Raw genomic sequence first — 16,953 nt, 5'->3', positions numbered from 1 at the left:
ATTTATATGTTTGATATATATATATTCCATAAAGTACTAGCACTAAGGGAACTTACAGAACAGGCAAAGGATAAAATAGGATCAGGACTCTGGGACCTCTTCTTTCTGGTACAAAAAGCATCTACAGCTGAAGCATAGCTAAGCATCAAGCCCCCAAAGCTGCTGCTCTCCTTACAGATTCTGCTACTGTACTGACTGAATGCTGGATCCACGGTGAGGGACTGGCTTCATTTGCTAAATGTATGCACATTGAATCTCTCATGAAAGAAGTACAAGAAGTAAGAGAGGAGGTGGCAAGACTAAGAAGCATCTGTGACAACCAGAAATTAATCCCAGAAATGCAACTCAAGGCATTGGATATCTCCAACAAAGGGATAAGAGGACAGGTACAGAAAGAGGAAAACTGGACATAGATCACCAGATCCTGCACAATCAACCCCCCAACTCCATCCTCTGTTGAACTGAAGAACCAGTTTACAGCCCTGGAGGTAGAAGAGATGAAAATATCTCAAGAACAAGAAGGAACAAAGCTCAATAATCCCAAAGCTGCTAGATCAATGGCCAATAGGAAGCGAAACGTAGTCGCAGTTGGTGATTCTCTTCTGAGGGGTACAGAGGTGCCCATCTGCCGCCCAGACGTTATGTCTAGGGAGGTGTGCTGTCTGCCTGGTGCAAAGACTCAGGATGTAGCAGAAAGTTTACCAAGACTCATCAAACCTACTGACCATCATTCTATGCTGTTCGTCCATGTTGGCACTAATGATACTGCTAGGTAGTCTGCTGAACATATCAAATGTGATTTCATGGCTCTGGGACAGAAGGTGAAGCAGTTAGGGGCACAGGCGGTGTACTCATCAATTCTTCTGTTGAGAATAATGGCCAAATAAAGGAAGTTCGCATTATGGAGCTGAATATGTGGCTGTGGATGGTGCCAACGAGATTGTTTCGGTTTCCTTTACCATGGGATGCTTTTCCAAGACCTACTGAGCAGAGTTGGCATCAGGGCCGTACCGACACGGTAAGCGGGGTAAGCACCGCAGGGGGGCGCCTGCTTTCAAGGGCGCCGCACCTTGAGTTGTTTTTAAAAATTAAAAAAAACCTTACTTTGGCGCGGCGGCGCCTATGCGCATGCGTATGCGCTGCCTTCAATGCCCTAACACCGGGAGGGAGAATCTCTCCAAGCTCCTTATTCCAACCACTTCTGACAGTGCCATAACAACTTGGAAGAAGAGACGCCGCTCTTGTCCCGGAAGTAGAATGGCTGGCTTTCAGACGCTAAGACCGGAAGTACATGATGAGGGTCGGGGGTCCCCAAAGCAGGTAAGGAAATTCTACGGTGGTGAACGACGTTGGCCGTGGCTGTTTTACTACTCTCCGGGTAAGTGCTAGAGGCACGGACACCCCTCCAACCTCGACTCCCGACCAGGAAGTGGGTGGCTCAGGCTGTTGTCAACATTGCACCCAGGCACTAAACATTACATCAGATGCTTAGTCATCTGCTGCATCGTTTGACTTACGACTTGGCAGAAACGTCTTGCATTAGACATAAAGAAGCAACGCTCGTTTGACATAGTGACGATTTTTAAATAAAGTAGCCTTGGAAAGTCCCAAATTATTCAAAGGCAGAGGTGTACACCCCCCAATAATGAACAAATGCCTTTCCTGTGTCTAGGGAGGGGTTATCTGGATTAGGTATCCTGTCCCTAATTGTTTTGAAAAGTTTGCTCCTTTGAAGTAAACAATGTCATCAATATATCTTTAGTTAGTGGATGTAGCTGATATCTTTTTTTTCCATAGTAGCCTAGCCTAGGAGACGTTGTTGTCATGGACAGAAGGTATTTCCCGGACCCACAAGGGTTTACCATCTAATTTTATATCTGATGGGGGCATTAAGTGACTTCTCCAATATCACAAGGAGCAGCAGTGGAATTTGAGCTGAGCTACCCCAGTTATCAGCACCATGCTCTGAACATTAGGCTGTGTCTCCATCCCCCCACCCCCGGAAAAAAAACTCTAAAATATCATTTTCTCCAGTGTTATTAAATTCCTTCCCCCACCCCTTGGTAATAGCTGGTCTCCTACACACTAGGCCTAAATCTCACTTGACAAACCTAAACAGGAAATAATGTCCCTTCTTTATCTATCAAAAATGTCTCTAATTGAAATGGATCAAAATAGGTATAATACACATCAGAACATTTTTATCAAACACTTGCAGGGTAATTTTAAAAAGAAAGAAAAAGGTTGCTTATATGCAGCAATGGATGATAAACTACCTGGTTGTCCCCTAGTAATTTACAAAGGACTTGAAGTTGTTTAAAGAGTTATCTGCACACATATAATTCACCTGTAGTAGAACGAGAAGTGGCATTTCTGCTGTGTGCATCTGTCCTGCTTGCATAATGAGCTTCATCACTGCTTTGAACCACTCTTCTGTGGCCTTAAATTGAAAAGGCAGCTATGTTGAAATTCTAAAGCTGTGTTATTCTAGGAAATATAAAGCCATCTTAGTGGTTTAATGGGACAGAGTCAATGTGGATTCAGCCAAGGGAAGTCTTGCCTCACCAATATGCTTCATTTCTTTGATTTTCAGAAAGTGTTTGACAGAGTCCCTCATGAGAGACTCCTGAGAAAATTAAAAACCCATGGGACAGGAGGAGGCAATGTTCTGTTGTGGATTAGGAATTTATTGATAGACAACAGAGGATAGGGTTAAACTGCCAATTCACTTAGTGGAGAAGGGTGAATACTGGAGTGCCCCAGAGATCTGTAAAGGGACCGGTGCTATATTGTACCGATCTAGAAATGGGAGTGACGAGTGAAGTAATTAAATTTGCAGATGACGCAAAACTATTCAAAGCTGTTAAAATGCATGCAGATTATGAAAAATTGCAGGAAGACCTTAGGAAGTTGGAAGACTGGGAATCCTAATAGCAGATGAGATTTAATGTTGGCAAGTGCAAAGTGATAAACTTGCCAAAACTGATCATGAACAGCTCCAATAGTATTGCAATGATTTGCAACTTAATTTATCAGATGGTGATAATAAGGACATCAATGGAACTGAACTATATGATGAACTATGTGCCTTTAAAGATCTGTTTAAGACCGAATTATGCCATTTTCATAATCCTTTTGAAACTCTAAAATTTATTCTATCAAATAGCCTCCCATTCCCAAATGTGAGCATCATTGTAAGAATATTGCTGACAATTCCTGTCAGTGTGGCAAGTGGTGAGCCAATTGATAGTCTGCAGGGGGGCACCAGAGATCCTAGGCACGGCCCTGGATGGCATCCATTTATCAAAGAAGGGATGAAGTATGTTCTGTAAGAGACTGGCTAGATTTGATGGGGGTGGGTGAGAAAAGCCCTGAAGTCATTAGCAACTCTTGGAAATATAAGATATCTAAAACTTTTATAGAAATGGGAAAAAGAGCAATATCTGGAGAGCCTTGTATACCAATGCCCGTAGTATAGGAAACAAATTTCTGGATCTGGAGGCAGAAATGGTAGAAGCCAACTTTCCTAGACTGCTGCTATGCGGCTTCTCTTGCATATGCTCAGTTTCACAAAACTTGTTATGTGCAGAAGGAGTGGCCGGGACAACACCAGCCCAGGAAAAGCACCGCTAACTGGCAGGTTTCAGATGGAGGAAGGCTTCTACTGGTGAGGCTTGGGAACCCCTGCTAGCTCAGGTATGTGAGGTTGCAAAGAGGGGGAAGAGTGGCAGGGGTGGGGAAAAATTTTGTGCCCCTCCACTTTGAGCTCCCTCCCCCCTCACAATCTGAGGTCTGGCTGCATGCCTAGATCACATATATAAAACATTTTTATTTTCAAAATACACTTGCCTTTTTGTACCTGTGTAGCTTCCAATTAACTTTTCTCTGAACATTCATGAAAAGTTGCATTGCTACCTCCTTATCTTGCATAAAAGATTTAAGGGGGGAATTCATCAAAGCTTTAGTGCGCACTAATGGACTTAGCACACACTAAATGCTAAGAAGGCCATAAGTTGAAAATAGGCATCTTAACATTTAGCTTGCTCTAATTTCGTCAGCACACGTTAAAGCTTTGATGTATTCCCCCCTTAATGAAACTTGTCTGGTTTATGTCCTGGTCAAAGCATCAAGTATACAACTTCTTTCTACTTTATTCAATGTTCTATTGTTGTTGTTGCTTTTTTTTTTTTTTAAGATATCCTGTCATGTTTTCTTTTGTCATAGTAACGTTGCTCTTTCTGTTTCATTTTTTTTTTAGGGGAAACCTGGGTACAAAGGCGAGCAGGTACACCCTTTCAGCATGATCTTCCTTTCCAGTACCTAGCTTCCACAATAATAAGCTTTAATCTTTCAGCCATAGGCACAAAACACTTCCCTTTAATTCCTTAAAAATAGCAATTCAAAATAAAATTATCTGATTTAATCCCAGTGTATAAAAAACAATATGTAATGGTTAATCTCCGATGTGCCAACGTTTTTATGACTGAAAGATTAAAGTACATTTTTTTTACAAAGGTGCTTCTTTAATGTTTCTGAGACATTTTCCTCGCTTATACTCACATTATAGCTTTATGTGGTAAAGCATTTGAAGTAGTGTGTAATGACTAAAATGCTGTCCCTACAATCAGTGTTCACACCTGAAACTAGGCACCACTTCTTAAAATGATTCCCCAAAACAACATTTCAATGAAATGAAAAATCTGTTCTAATTTCTATGATTTATTTCTCAAGGGAGAAAGAGGAGAGTGCGGTATACCAGGCATAAAAGGTGACAGGGTATGTAACAACTCTTTTCAACTTACAATTTCATTGTATTTTTCAGCTAAAGAATTTTGCAGCTGTTAATGCTTTTACATTTCATGTAAAGATGAAGTAACTCTTTTTGTGCAAATGACATTACTGCTGAAAAACTGCTCTGAAAAATAATGAACTGAAATATAATTTTATTATTTGTATCGATCTATTTTTCATCTTTGGTTTAATCTCTGACACTAAACTCAGACAAGCAGGCAAATAAATCGAATGTAGCAAAAAAGCTCCACTTACTTGCTACCTATTCTTTTTCCTTTGTGTATTTCTCAATTCATTATTGGAAAATATTTTCCTTTCAGGGTCCAGAAGGTCCAGTTGGCCCAAGAGGAATGAGAGGCCTACAGGTAACAAACATTATATATTTTTCATAGCATATGCAAATACAATCATCAATTAAATGCAATTAATATTCCAGTTTTGTCGGACATTAGAGAGGCTCATTGGATGAGGGATATAAAGAAGCAGAGGTGTGGGGATGTGTGTGAGGGAGAAAAAGAGAGGTGGGATATATGCTTGGGAGGGAGAAAGAAAGCAGGAGAGGTGAGGGTACATTCCTGAGCAACAGAAAGCAGGAGAGGTAGGGGGTACCTGGGTGAAAAGAAAGAAGAAGAGGTGTGGAAAGTTCCTGTGATGGTGGGCATATGTGTACGAGGCAGGGGAGAACTTGGGGACAGATAGAACAGCAGGTCTTGCTGGGAACTAGGGAGAGAGATTGAGAGCAGAGAAGGCTACAAATAGGGAAGAGAGAACAGCAGAGAGTAGAAAGTGTGCTAGAGGGTAGAAAGAGAAAAGGGGAACAAAGAGAAGAAAACAGGCAAGGGGAGAAAGGGGGCAAAGAGAGAAAACTGGGAGGTGTCCACCCTGAAGGGGCAGGGAAAGCTGAGAGCTACCTATCAGGGGAGGAGGAGTGGTTGAAGTTTAAGCTAAGATGGGGCGAGAGAGAGAGAGAGAGAGTTGGTAAGGATGGAACCTGCTGGGGAAGGTAGAGCCAGAGTAGGGAAAGAAAGCTGGGTGGTAGGATTTGAGGCCTGGAAGAGGAATCAGGTCTTATGATGGAGAATTCTGCACAAAAAATGTACCAAATACGCAGAATTTTAAACATTGTGAGCAAAATTTACAAACTGTTTGCCTAGAATTTAATTTTTTTGTGCAGAATTCCCCAAGGAATATTTAGAAGGAACAATGTCAGTCAATGCTTCTATGGCTTGACTGCTGGAATTCAGGATATGTAGTGCAGTGATGTAGCCCTCTTGGGGACAGTTCTACACCTGGAGTCTCCCATCAGGCATCTGGAGGGATTCTCTAAAGGAAAGGAAGCACCTACCTTCTTTTATGGAATACTAGTGTAACTGGATATTAACAAGCATAACATTTAGATGCTCAGACTTATGGCAGCCATAGAGCTGATGTAAGTGCAGCAAATGCATGCGTAACTTATAGCATTCTAGGGCCCTTTACCTAAAGCTTAGCATATGCTAACAGACTTAGCGCACACTAAATGCTAAGAAGCCCATTGATATCAAATGGGCTTCTTAGCATTTAACATATGCTAATTCCATTAGCACACACTAAGCTTTAGTAAAAGGGCCCCTCTGTATGATACGTACATAAGAGAGAGCACTGCCTATGTCCTATCCATGCTCTAACCCTGTCTACAACCCCATTTAAATATGCACTATGGGGCCCTTTTACTGAAGCTTAGTATGCATTAACTGACATTGCAAGCACTAAGGGCCTTATTCTATAAGGGTTATGCTCCTAAATCTACTCTCTTATTTATTTATTTATTTATTTATGCATTTGTACCCCACATTTTACAAGCTGGTGGTAAGTTCAATGTGGTTTACAGTTAACCTAAGTAGGCAAGTTTTGAAGATGTTGGGGATGGATGCAATCCTAGTTCAGTTCAGTTTGTGATCACGTGTTTTGGTGCGTTGGCTGGGATCTTCTGGCTTTGCAATTTTGTCGGAAAAGAATTGCCCGAAGAGATGAGCTTTCATGTGTTTTCAGAATGTTAGATAGTTCTCCGTGTGTTTTAAGTCTCAGTAGAGAGGGCCTATTACGCTCATAGATTTAGCATATATTTAGGAGAATAAATTATGCTCTTAAATTTATAAGCGTAAATTTAGGAGCATAAACTTTATAGAATAAGGCCCTGTCACATGGTCCATAGGTATAAAATAGAATGAGTGGCATTTAGTGTGCACAAATGTCCATTAGTACACGATAAGCATTAGTAAAAAGGCTGCTATGTAAGTTAAGCAGGTATTTCGGCACCAGCTAGCACTCATACACATGTAAATACAAGGATTCAAAATATTTACATGTGAAATGAGCACCTAGGTTATAGAATTGCCCTATATGTGTATGAGCTGTGTGGAAGGGCCTGCATGATTGGGACAGCAATATGGAGGGCTGAAGATAGCACTGTGTGAGTGTAACAGAAAGTTGGGTGGCTAGTGCCCTGTGAATTCTGCCCCTTCGTGGAGAGAACAGGTACAAGTGAAAAATGTAAAATAAAGATTCTGTAAAAGGAAAATAAATGTTATTCTATCATATTTGGACACATGCCCTCTGATATTCAAAACTATTTAATCGGCAGGAACAGCTCCTGGCCGGTTAAATAGTGCTTAAGTGCCTGTAATCTCTAACAACTGTTAAATGTAAGCTACATTGAACTGAAACTCGTTTTTGGATAATTGTGGGATACAAGTATGAATGAATAAATAAATAAATAAAATATTCTACAGGAGATAACCGATTATCTCCTGCTGAATATCCCAATTAGCAGCTAGCCACTAACCAGTTATCGCGCAATATTCAGCGCCTAACGGGCTATGTTGAATGGTCAAAATAGGCTGTTTAAATAATAGGCCTACCTTTGACCACTAAAACTTTAACTAGTTAGCGCTGAATATCGGCATAGCTTTTTAATGACCAAAATAAACCAGGATATTCAATGCTGGTCGCCGGATATGGTCCTGTATTGAATATCCTGGTTTAACGCTGGTGGTGGACAGCAAACACGCTGTACGCTGCCAGCTGAATATCAGGCCCATGGTAAACACTAGTTCTGTTTGCTGAGGTATTGATGATCTGTTTTTAAGTTATAATAAGCATGTAGTTCATTTAACTGGATGTCTGTTTTTCCTTATTGATTCCCATGGAATCAGGATGAAGAAGTTGTTTAAAAGAATATGTAAATTAGATGGCATGGAGATTGATGTATGGGCGGCATTTTTTGCTTTTGGCCTTTAGTTCACCCTAACACCACTGTCTGCACATGGTCATTGCACTTTTCTTGCCTTTCTGAAAATGAGATAATCAGATTCATATCCTAATAAATAAGAGGAGTGGCCTAGTGGTTAGGGTGGTGGACTTTGGTCCTGGGGAACTGAGTTCGATTCACGGCACAGGCAGCTCCTTGTGACTCTGGGCAAGTCACTTAACCCTCCATTGCCTGCCGCATTGAGCCTGCCATGAGTGAGAAAAGCGCGGGGTACAAATGTAACAAAACAAAATATATATATATATATATATATATATATATATATATATATATATATATATATATATATATTGTAAAAAGGACACACAGGAGACCTCGTAGCACTCTGCTGACTTGCCAGCCAGCACCTCTCCGTGCTGTCGGCTCCTGAGCTGCACCTCTCCGTGCTGTCTCCTCTCGACCTGCACCTCCCCGTGCTGTCTGCGCCCGACCTGCACCTCTCCGTGCTGTCTGTCTTCACCCACACAAGAGACCTCCTCTGGAGACTGATGCCTTTCCCACTCCGCTTCACTTTGAGTTCTCTAGTCCCCCCCAGAACCCGCCTGTAGTCAGTAGGCCTTTCTGCACATTTCCCTGGGGATAAAATTATTGCCTGGGTCCCACCAACCCTCTGCTCTTCCCTTGGTTTCAACTTCCAGACACTGTTATTCAACTGTCAAGGGTAGCAGGGATTCTCTGATGTCCTTGTCTTCAGGGGGTTATTCAACAACAAGGTTCCATCTGGGATAGTGCCCTTTTTAACTCCCACAGGGGTGCTCTGGTATGCAGTGGCCCTCTAGTGGCTCCTGCCCGGCCTCACCAGCCTTTTGCCTCGGGGAACCACCTTGAAACCAGACTTCTCTGTGACTGCATTGACTTAGGCCTCTAGGTTTGGTCCTCCCCTTTCCCTCAGGGTGACCTCTTCCTTAACCTGCAGTCCTGGCCCGGCCTCCCTGCTGTATCACCTGGTAACCGACCCACCTTACCAGTTCTTCTGGTAGGGCCCCCAGGTCACCCTTCTCTGGAAGATAGCACAGCTTCCTCTGCTTGCAAAAATATGCAAATTAGCTGGTTGCATGTAAATTCAGTTTATTAGCTAGGTTACAGTCTTGTGGGAACCTGGCTTGCCCACTATTCATCTGTTACTGCGATTCACCCCCTGAGACCATTTACTGGGGACATCTGGGTCTCAGGGTTTAACAGCCTCCTCCCCTGGATAGGACCTTCTTTATTCACATTAACCTTACGGTCCTATCCTCCACCCCCCGGCTGTTTGTTCACTTAAACACTTCAGTAGCCATTGTTCATAACCCTAGTACCCAGTGCCTGGTCCCCACCAGGTAAGTACCTCTTTGGGTTTGGAGGGAACCCTCTCCTGACCTTTCTCTTGAGCTCTACTTCAGCAGGCCTCTTTCTTCAGTCTTCCTGCTAGTAATCCTCAGGCTCTGGGTGTTGCAGGTTCCCCCATCTTCTCTCTCTCCCTTGGCTAGAGGATGCTTTTTATAGGGTGCCCAATAATCCACTCCACCTTTCCCTAGGCCTCTCCCCCCGCCTCCAGAAAGGTCCGCACCCAGAACCCTCTCCACCCATCCAGCCTCCAAACTCAGAGAGTCCCCCTTGGTGGCCTCCCCGGGAAGTACAAGTCCTATGCCAGGAGCACCCCCTAGCTGTTCCTTCTGGTCACTACCATGGACTATACTCTTTGGCTCCCTCTAGTGGCCAGATCAGGACATTTTAGGTTTTCAATGGGAGAGCGCCCTCTGGCAGCCTCCTCATGTAAGGGCAGACACTGTGGTTATCACAATATATACAAAAATGAGGTGTTCTAAGGGCAAATCTGTAATCTAGGCACCTGTGTTTACCCTTGTGTGTGTAAATGTATAGAATACAATCAACTTACAAACATCTGACATACTGTTATCCCTTAAACCAGTTCACAAACCTCACTACTACTACTTATTTCTAAAGTGCTACTAGACGTACGCAGCGCTGCACACTTGAACATGAAGAGACAGTCCTGCTCGACAGAGCTTACAATCTAATTAGGACAGACAAACAGGACAAACAAGAGATAAGGGAATATTAAAGTGAGGATGATAAAATAAGGGTTCTGAACAAGTGAATAAGGGCTAGGACTTAAAAGCAGCATCAAAAAGGTGGGCTGTCGACATACTATTGATTCTCAACTGCATTCCCTCAGGAGCTAGTCAAATACCCATGGATTTTATATAGGTCGCCAAACTTTGAATGCCCAAATATGGGCATGGATCCCAGATCCATGTGCACACTAATTCATTAACGAACCATTAACAATCAATCTTTGGTGTTTATTGGCATTAATTTGTGTTTACACGTGGATCTGTCCTGCGCCCTGTTCTATAAAATGCACGCATACATTTTATAGCGTGCAGCTCAAAAAGAGGTGTGGGCATGAGAGGGGCATGGGCAGGTCAGGAGCACTTCCAGAAATTAGGTGAGATGTTATAGAATAGGGTCATTTATGCACCCAACTGCCATTAGTTGTGCACCCAGAATAAACAATAACGAAAATCCCCAAATCACTGGTAGTTCTCAAATAGTGCTGTAAAAAAAAAAACAGGATAATATGCTACAATATAATCAATTCAAATATGAAGAAGAGTGCCCTCAGAAATATCCACTCTCGTTTAGTGGTTAATAATAACCTCTACCAGGTGGTATAGCACTTCATTCATCAGGCTACTCTTCATTTAACTCTGTGCTGTGTGTTTGTGTGACTCGTGTGACTAGTATTCAGTATCTGATACTGAACAACACTAGTGAAGTGGCAGTTGGCTATCATTGGTTTATACTTATTAAGTTATTGTATTTGACTAAACGAGTCACACAAATAGCACACAGCATGGAGTTAAATGAAGAGTAGCCCGATGAATGAAGTGCTGTACCATCTGGCACATGTAATTAGTAACCACTAAACGAGAGTGGTTATTTCTGAGGGCACTCTTCTTCACATTTGAATTGATTATATTGTAGCACATTATCCTGGTTTTTTTGACAGCATTAGTTGTGTACCAGCATTTACACAAGGTTTCAGCAGGTGTAAGTGCAGCCAGCACTCAAGATAGGCATGAGATCCGCACAAAACTAGCATTCTATAAAGGGCTGTCCATGCAGAGCACCCTTTGCAGAATACTAGTTTAGCGGCCCTTTTACTAAAAGGTTGCCACGCATCTACAGGCTTGATGTGCGGCAACCCGTAACTACCAACAGCCCAACTTGGCCGCTGGCAGTAGTACCGCCTCAAGTGTACACTATTTCCGGTGCAACTAAAAATATTTTTGTAATTTTTACCACAACTCTAATCTGGCAGTAATCGGGCAGCACCGTGCATTGCCCAGTTACCACCGGGTTACAGCAGAAGTCCTTGCCGCCACCTCAGTGGGTGACAGTAAGTGTTCCCCGCCACATGGCCATGCGGTAAGAGTAATCTTACCGTATGGCCATTTTTTTAGAGGCTTTTTACCCTCTGCGGGATAAAACACTTACAAATCCACCTATGCATCCAGCTTTTCCTACCTAAGTGCACAACTATGGAACTCATTGCCAAAAGCAGTAAAAACTGCACTCGACCACCTAAATTTTCAGAAAGCACTAAAGACAGACCTGTTCAGAAGAGCATACCCCACTGACCCAACATAAAAATACCTGGACACTTGCGACACAATCCAGCTTATAATCAAAAGAGAAAAACGCCTATATTTCGACCCAAATCGGGAGATGGGCATTTTTCTCGCAAAGGCGCCCAAATCGGTATAATCGAAAGCCGATTTTGGGCGTTTCCAACAGCACTCCGTCGCGGAAACAAATAAAGTTGACGGGAGCGTGTCGGAGACGTGTCGGAGGCGGGACTTGGGCGTGGTTATCAGCCGAGGAGAGATAGGCGTCTGTAGCTGATAATCAAAAAAAAGGCGTTTTTACCGCGATTTTGGGTCACTTTTTTTGGACCCTTTTTTTTCACGAACAAGTCCCAAAAAAGTGCCCCAACTGCCCAGATGACCACTGGAGGGAATCGGGGATGACGTCCCCAGACTCCCCCAGTGGTCACTAACCCCCTCCCACCAAAAAAAAACCCACTTTAAAAACTTTTTTCCCAGCCTGTATGCCATCCTCAAATGTCGTACCCACCTCCATGACAGCAGAATGTGTTCGATCCTCTCACAGCCTTTCCCTGGGTCAGATGTGGCTCTCGGGTGCACTACAGGGTCACATCAGCATTGCATTGTGGTGGGTGTAGAGTATTGGGCTCCGTGATTTCATTAGCTTGTGTTACAGTTTCCCCCCTGCCTACTGGGTCAGAGTGTGCCCTGTTGTGTTTCCTGTTGTAGTCCATGCGGTAGTGGCCATTTTGTAAGCCAGTTTTAGTTCCCTTTCCTGTGTTAGCCACGTTAGACAACTTAGTTCTTACCTTGAATGTGGCTGAAAGAGGGCATTGTACAGCATTTTGCCAGCTCTGACCTACTGCTAATCTCAGTACCAGGGAGACTCGTTGCCAGTGGGGCACAACCTCTGCAGTTAACTGTGAGTAAACGTGCTTATTCCAATAAAGGACGTTTCGGAGAGATTAGTCTTCAGGTGTCAACTGGTGTGCCAATGTTATACAGCAGCAACAAGTCCTAGAGGCCTGCGTGTATGCAGGTCCCTGGAGCACTTTTAGTGGGTACCGCAGTGCACTTCAGCCAGGTGGCCCCAGGCCCATCTCCCCCCCCCCCCCCCCCCCACCTGTAATACTTGTGCTGGTAAATGGGAGGCCTCCAAAACCCACTGTACCCACATGTAGGTGCTCCCTTCATCCCTAAGAGCTATGGTAGTGTTGTACATTTGTAGGTAGTGGGTTTGGGGGGAGGGGGGTTGGGAGCTCAGCACCCGTGGTAAGGGAGCTATGCATGTGGGAGTTTTTTCTGAAGTCCATCGCACTGACCTAGGGTGCCCAGTTGGTGTCCTGGCATATCAAGGGGGCCAGTGTACTACCAATCGTGGCCCCTCCCATGACCAAATGGCTCGGATTAGGACGTTTTTGAGCTGGGCGTTTTTAGTTTCCATTATTGCTAAAAAAAAACAAACGCCCAGCTCAAAAACGTCCATTTTTTTGAAAATACGGTTCGGCCTGCCCCTTCATGGACCCGTTCTCGGAGATAAACGCCCATGGAGATAGGCGTTTGGGTTCGATTATGCCCCTCCACGTAACCAAAGACCGTAACAGACATTACCTTACTCTTCTTCCCCCTTTCCCTCCCTAAGTTCCCCCCAATTGTACCTACCATACATGTACCTCATTCTACCACAATATCACTTTGTATTCATTCATACCATGTATTGGTTCAGACCAGAATCGGCTAACGCCGTTAACGGTTAGATGTAAGCCACATTGAGCCTGCAAAAAGGTGGGAAAATGTGGGATACAAATGTAACAAATAAATAAAATTAAAAAAAATAAAAGGCCCTGGTGTGCAGGAAAAATGGATCCTGTTGCTACCACAGAGCCCTTTTTACTGCAGCTTGGTAAAAGGACCTCTTAGTGTGGTTCTTCCCAGTGCCTGTTTATTGAATTTCCCCTATACTGTACATGCAAAAAGAGAATATTTTCTCTCATGACTGTCTCAGAATACATCAGCTTCTCACTGTTTTCTAACCGAATAAGTAACTGTGCTTTGCTCTGTTTTTCACTCAGGGTATACAAGGCCCACCAGGAGATCATGGACCTGAAGGTATACAGGGAGTAAAGGCAAGTGTCCTGGATTTTCTTCATTTTAAGAATTTGCTTCTTCCAGGTTTGGTCTGAATCACCTACAGTGACTTTCTTCTGCTTCTGTTTTTGAGTTTCAGACTGAATTTAGTCTATGGTGTACTTTTCAGATTTGTTTGTTTGTAGTCACAGCTCTCTTTCAACATTATTGTGATTTTTGGGGGCGGTTTATTTTGCACAACTCAGAGACTAGTGTGGGCTCTGAACTGTCTTCAGTGATTATTTCCTTCTGACAACAACAGCTATGGTTTCCACTTTTCCAGATACGGAGAATGTTAAAATTTGTAAAAAAAAAAAAAAAATCAATGCCAGTAAATACATAATATGCTTCTGGGGCTAAAGGATGAAATTTAAGAAATAAAAAAACCTTATTTGGGCTCTTCTTATAGGATCTACTACAGATTTACCCCCTTGTTTACTAAGCCATGTGCTTATATCCTTCAGATTTCAGCAGAAGATCTTAACATTAGCTCATAAGGGGGCCCTTTTATTAAGCGGCAGTAAGCCTACCGCGGGCTTACCGCAAGCCAATCTGGAGCTACCGCTGGCCCAACACAGGCACCAGCAGTAGTTCCATCCCAGCATGTGGCATTTCCAGCACTAGTGGAAATATTCCAAAAATATTTCTGCAGGGGGTTACCTGGCAGTAATCAGGCAATGCCACGGGCTACCCGATTACTGCCAGGTTAGCGTGGAAGCCGATGTGTACCGCTGGGTTGCAGCTGGCGCCCTTATCAGCACCTCAATGGGTGGTAGTGAGGGTCCCCCCCCAAAATGGCCACATGGCAAATGCTTCACTTGCCACACGGAAAAAGAAAAACCTACCTTTTACCTGCTGTGGTAAAAGGGGGCCTTGGCGCGCATCAAAAATCTCAAAAGTATCTACCAATATGGTTTGAAAACATGAGTGTCAAAAAAGCAACTTAGAATTATATTGGAGGAAAAGGCCTCGGCAGTCATATGCCCACCATCTAAAGCTATAATTTATAGCCAATCATAGGGTGGCTAATCCATGACTCCTTTATTGTTCATCAGTCTGAAAAAACATCCAGTTTTTTTATATTGTGCTTATATTTATAATAGCAATTATATTATTCTTCAATATTGAGCTCTAACCTATTCATATTGATGTCATATGTTATCACATGTTATAAAGAATACAGCATACAATATCTCAAGAACAACTTTAATTAGAAGATATGTGTCTTTCTAATATGACAAATATTAAGCAAAACATTTAAAAAACTGGAGGTTTTTCAGAGCAATGAACGATAAAGGAGTCATGGATTAGCCACCCTATGATTGGCTATAAATTATAGCTTTAGTTGGTGAGCTTATGACCGCCGAGGTCTTTTCCTCCAATATAATTCTAAGTTGCTTTTTGACACTCATGTTTTCAAACTATATTGGTAGATGCTTGTTAGTGGAGCTGCCAGATCTTCTCTGAGAATATCCTAGGATGTGTCCCATCCAGCCCCTTACTGTATTTTGTCCATCAGTACTTTGATGAATGTTTAAAAATATAGAAGATGTATTTACCAAGCTTTTTAAACATTTTCAGGGAGAAAGAGGCCTTCCTGGGTCTACAGGAATGCCTGGAGAGACAGGATTAGGATTGCCTGGACCAAAGGTAAAATGAGAATTGTATATATGACAGTGCATATTCTATTGCAAGAAAGAAACAGTTGACAAAATTAAGATAATAACCTTAATTTCCAAAATGGCAAAAAATGTTGGGGCCAATATTCAATGAACAAATATGCATTTAAAAATCTCCCAATAACTTTAACTGGTTATCTGGATATCTTTAACTGGATTTTCAGTGAGAGGCAGTTCCCTTGACATAGCTCAATTGCAGGTAAAAGATGCCTAAATAACTTTATCCAGGTATCTTAGGCCTGCTGTATCTGCAGTCAAGATAAAATGGCAGTGGAGCATTGCTTCTATCTGGTTAATTTTGAGTCCTACCCCCCAGAAGGCCTCCTAATTTCAAATATAAGGGCCCTGTTTACTAAGGTGTGCTAGCATTTTTAACGCACGCTAAAAATTACCGTGCACTAATGCTAGAAACACCTATAGGATTATATGGGTGCCAGCATTAGCGTGCGCTAAAAACAATAGGGCGTCTACAGCACGGCTTACTAAACAGAGACCTAAGGGGCCCTTTTACAGAGCGGTGGTAAGCCCAACGCGGGCTTACCGCTCGCTCTTCCAGGACTACCGAAGCCCCGTGTCCACCAGCGGTAGTCCCGGGCACCCCAAGTGTGCACCACTTCCAGGGGGAAAAGAAACCCCCCGGAATGGCTTCCATGGCGATAACCTGGCAGTAATCAGGCAATGCTGCCTGCTGCCTGGTTACTGCCAGGTTAGCGGTGGAACCCTTATCGCCACCTCAGTGGGTGGTAATAAGGGCTTCCCTCCGCATGGCCTCTGCGTGGCCATCTTTTTTTGCCTTTTAGAGATGCAGAAAAAATGTCCCTGGCACGTGGGAAATACTGCCCCCACCGCTAGCGCAGGGCCCTTTTTCCCGCAGCTTGGTAAAAGGACCCCTAAGTATGTCCAGCCAAAAGTTAAGCAATCTTTGGGACTAAAATTTAAAAATGAATGATATTTCTTGCTAAATCTTGAAGTCACCCAGAAAAATCATTTTGAATATCGACCCCTGATAGATATCTTGATGCTGTTTAAGTATATATATATGTTTAAAATCAGATAAAAATGAAATTTCTCTGAATTACACAAACACAGATACACTGTTTTTTTTAATAAAACGTTTCGAGTAGTTGTTTCAATAATCATTTTAAATTATTACTGGATTTCGAGCTCCAGGGAAAAAAACCGTTAGCTAATCAGTGTGGTAAAATAGGAATTCTTACATGTAAGATTGTTTCTTGTATGTCTTTAGTTGTATTTCTTCCTGCAAAAAGCCTGTTATTTATGGGCATTAAGCTAACCAGCAGGTGGCTGCACATCAATACAGTTACTGGCCATCAGCACTGATGGGGTTAACCTCCTGCTGTTCTGCAGTAGTGACACCATGCTGGTAGCTCATAAAGGCAGTTAGTTACAGTTGCTGAGGACATTTAGAAAA

At 42.9% G+C, this 16,953-nt stretch overlaps 1 protein-coding gene across 1 annotated transcript in view; it reads left to right on the top strand.

Annotated features, from left to right (window-relative positions):
- Nucleotides 1-16,953, top strand: part of LOC115475115 (collagen alpha-1(XXVIII) chain-like) — a 152,329-nt gene that overhangs the window by 29,929 nt on the left and 105,447 nt on the right. Inside the window, exons 7-11 of the mRNA XM_030210855.1 lie at nucleotides 4,259-4,285; nucleotides 4,732-4,776; nucleotides 5,112-5,156; nucleotides 13,788-13,841; nucleotides 15,424-15,492. Coding sequence (XP_030066715.1) covers nucleotides 4,259-4,285; nucleotides 4,732-4,776; nucleotides 5,112-5,156; nucleotides 13,788-13,841; nucleotides 15,424-15,492 — 240 coding nt within the window. The remainder of the gene's footprint in view (nucleotides 1-4,258; nucleotides 4,286-4,731; nucleotides 4,777-5,111; nucleotides 5,157-13,787; nucleotides 13,842-15,423; nucleotides 15,493-16,953) is intronic.

This window comes from Microcaecilia unicolor, chromosome 7 (genome assembly GCF_901765095.1).
Source record: "Microcaecilia unicolor chromosome 7, aMicUni1.1, whole genome shotgun sequence".
NCBI classification, from domain to species: domain Eukaryota; kingdom Metazoa; phylum Chordata; class Amphibia; order Gymnophiona; family Siphonopidae; genus Microcaecilia; species Microcaecilia unicolor.
The sequence above is the reverse complement of the archived record's forward strand: the minus strand, read 5'-3'. Positions and strand labels throughout refer to the sequence as shown.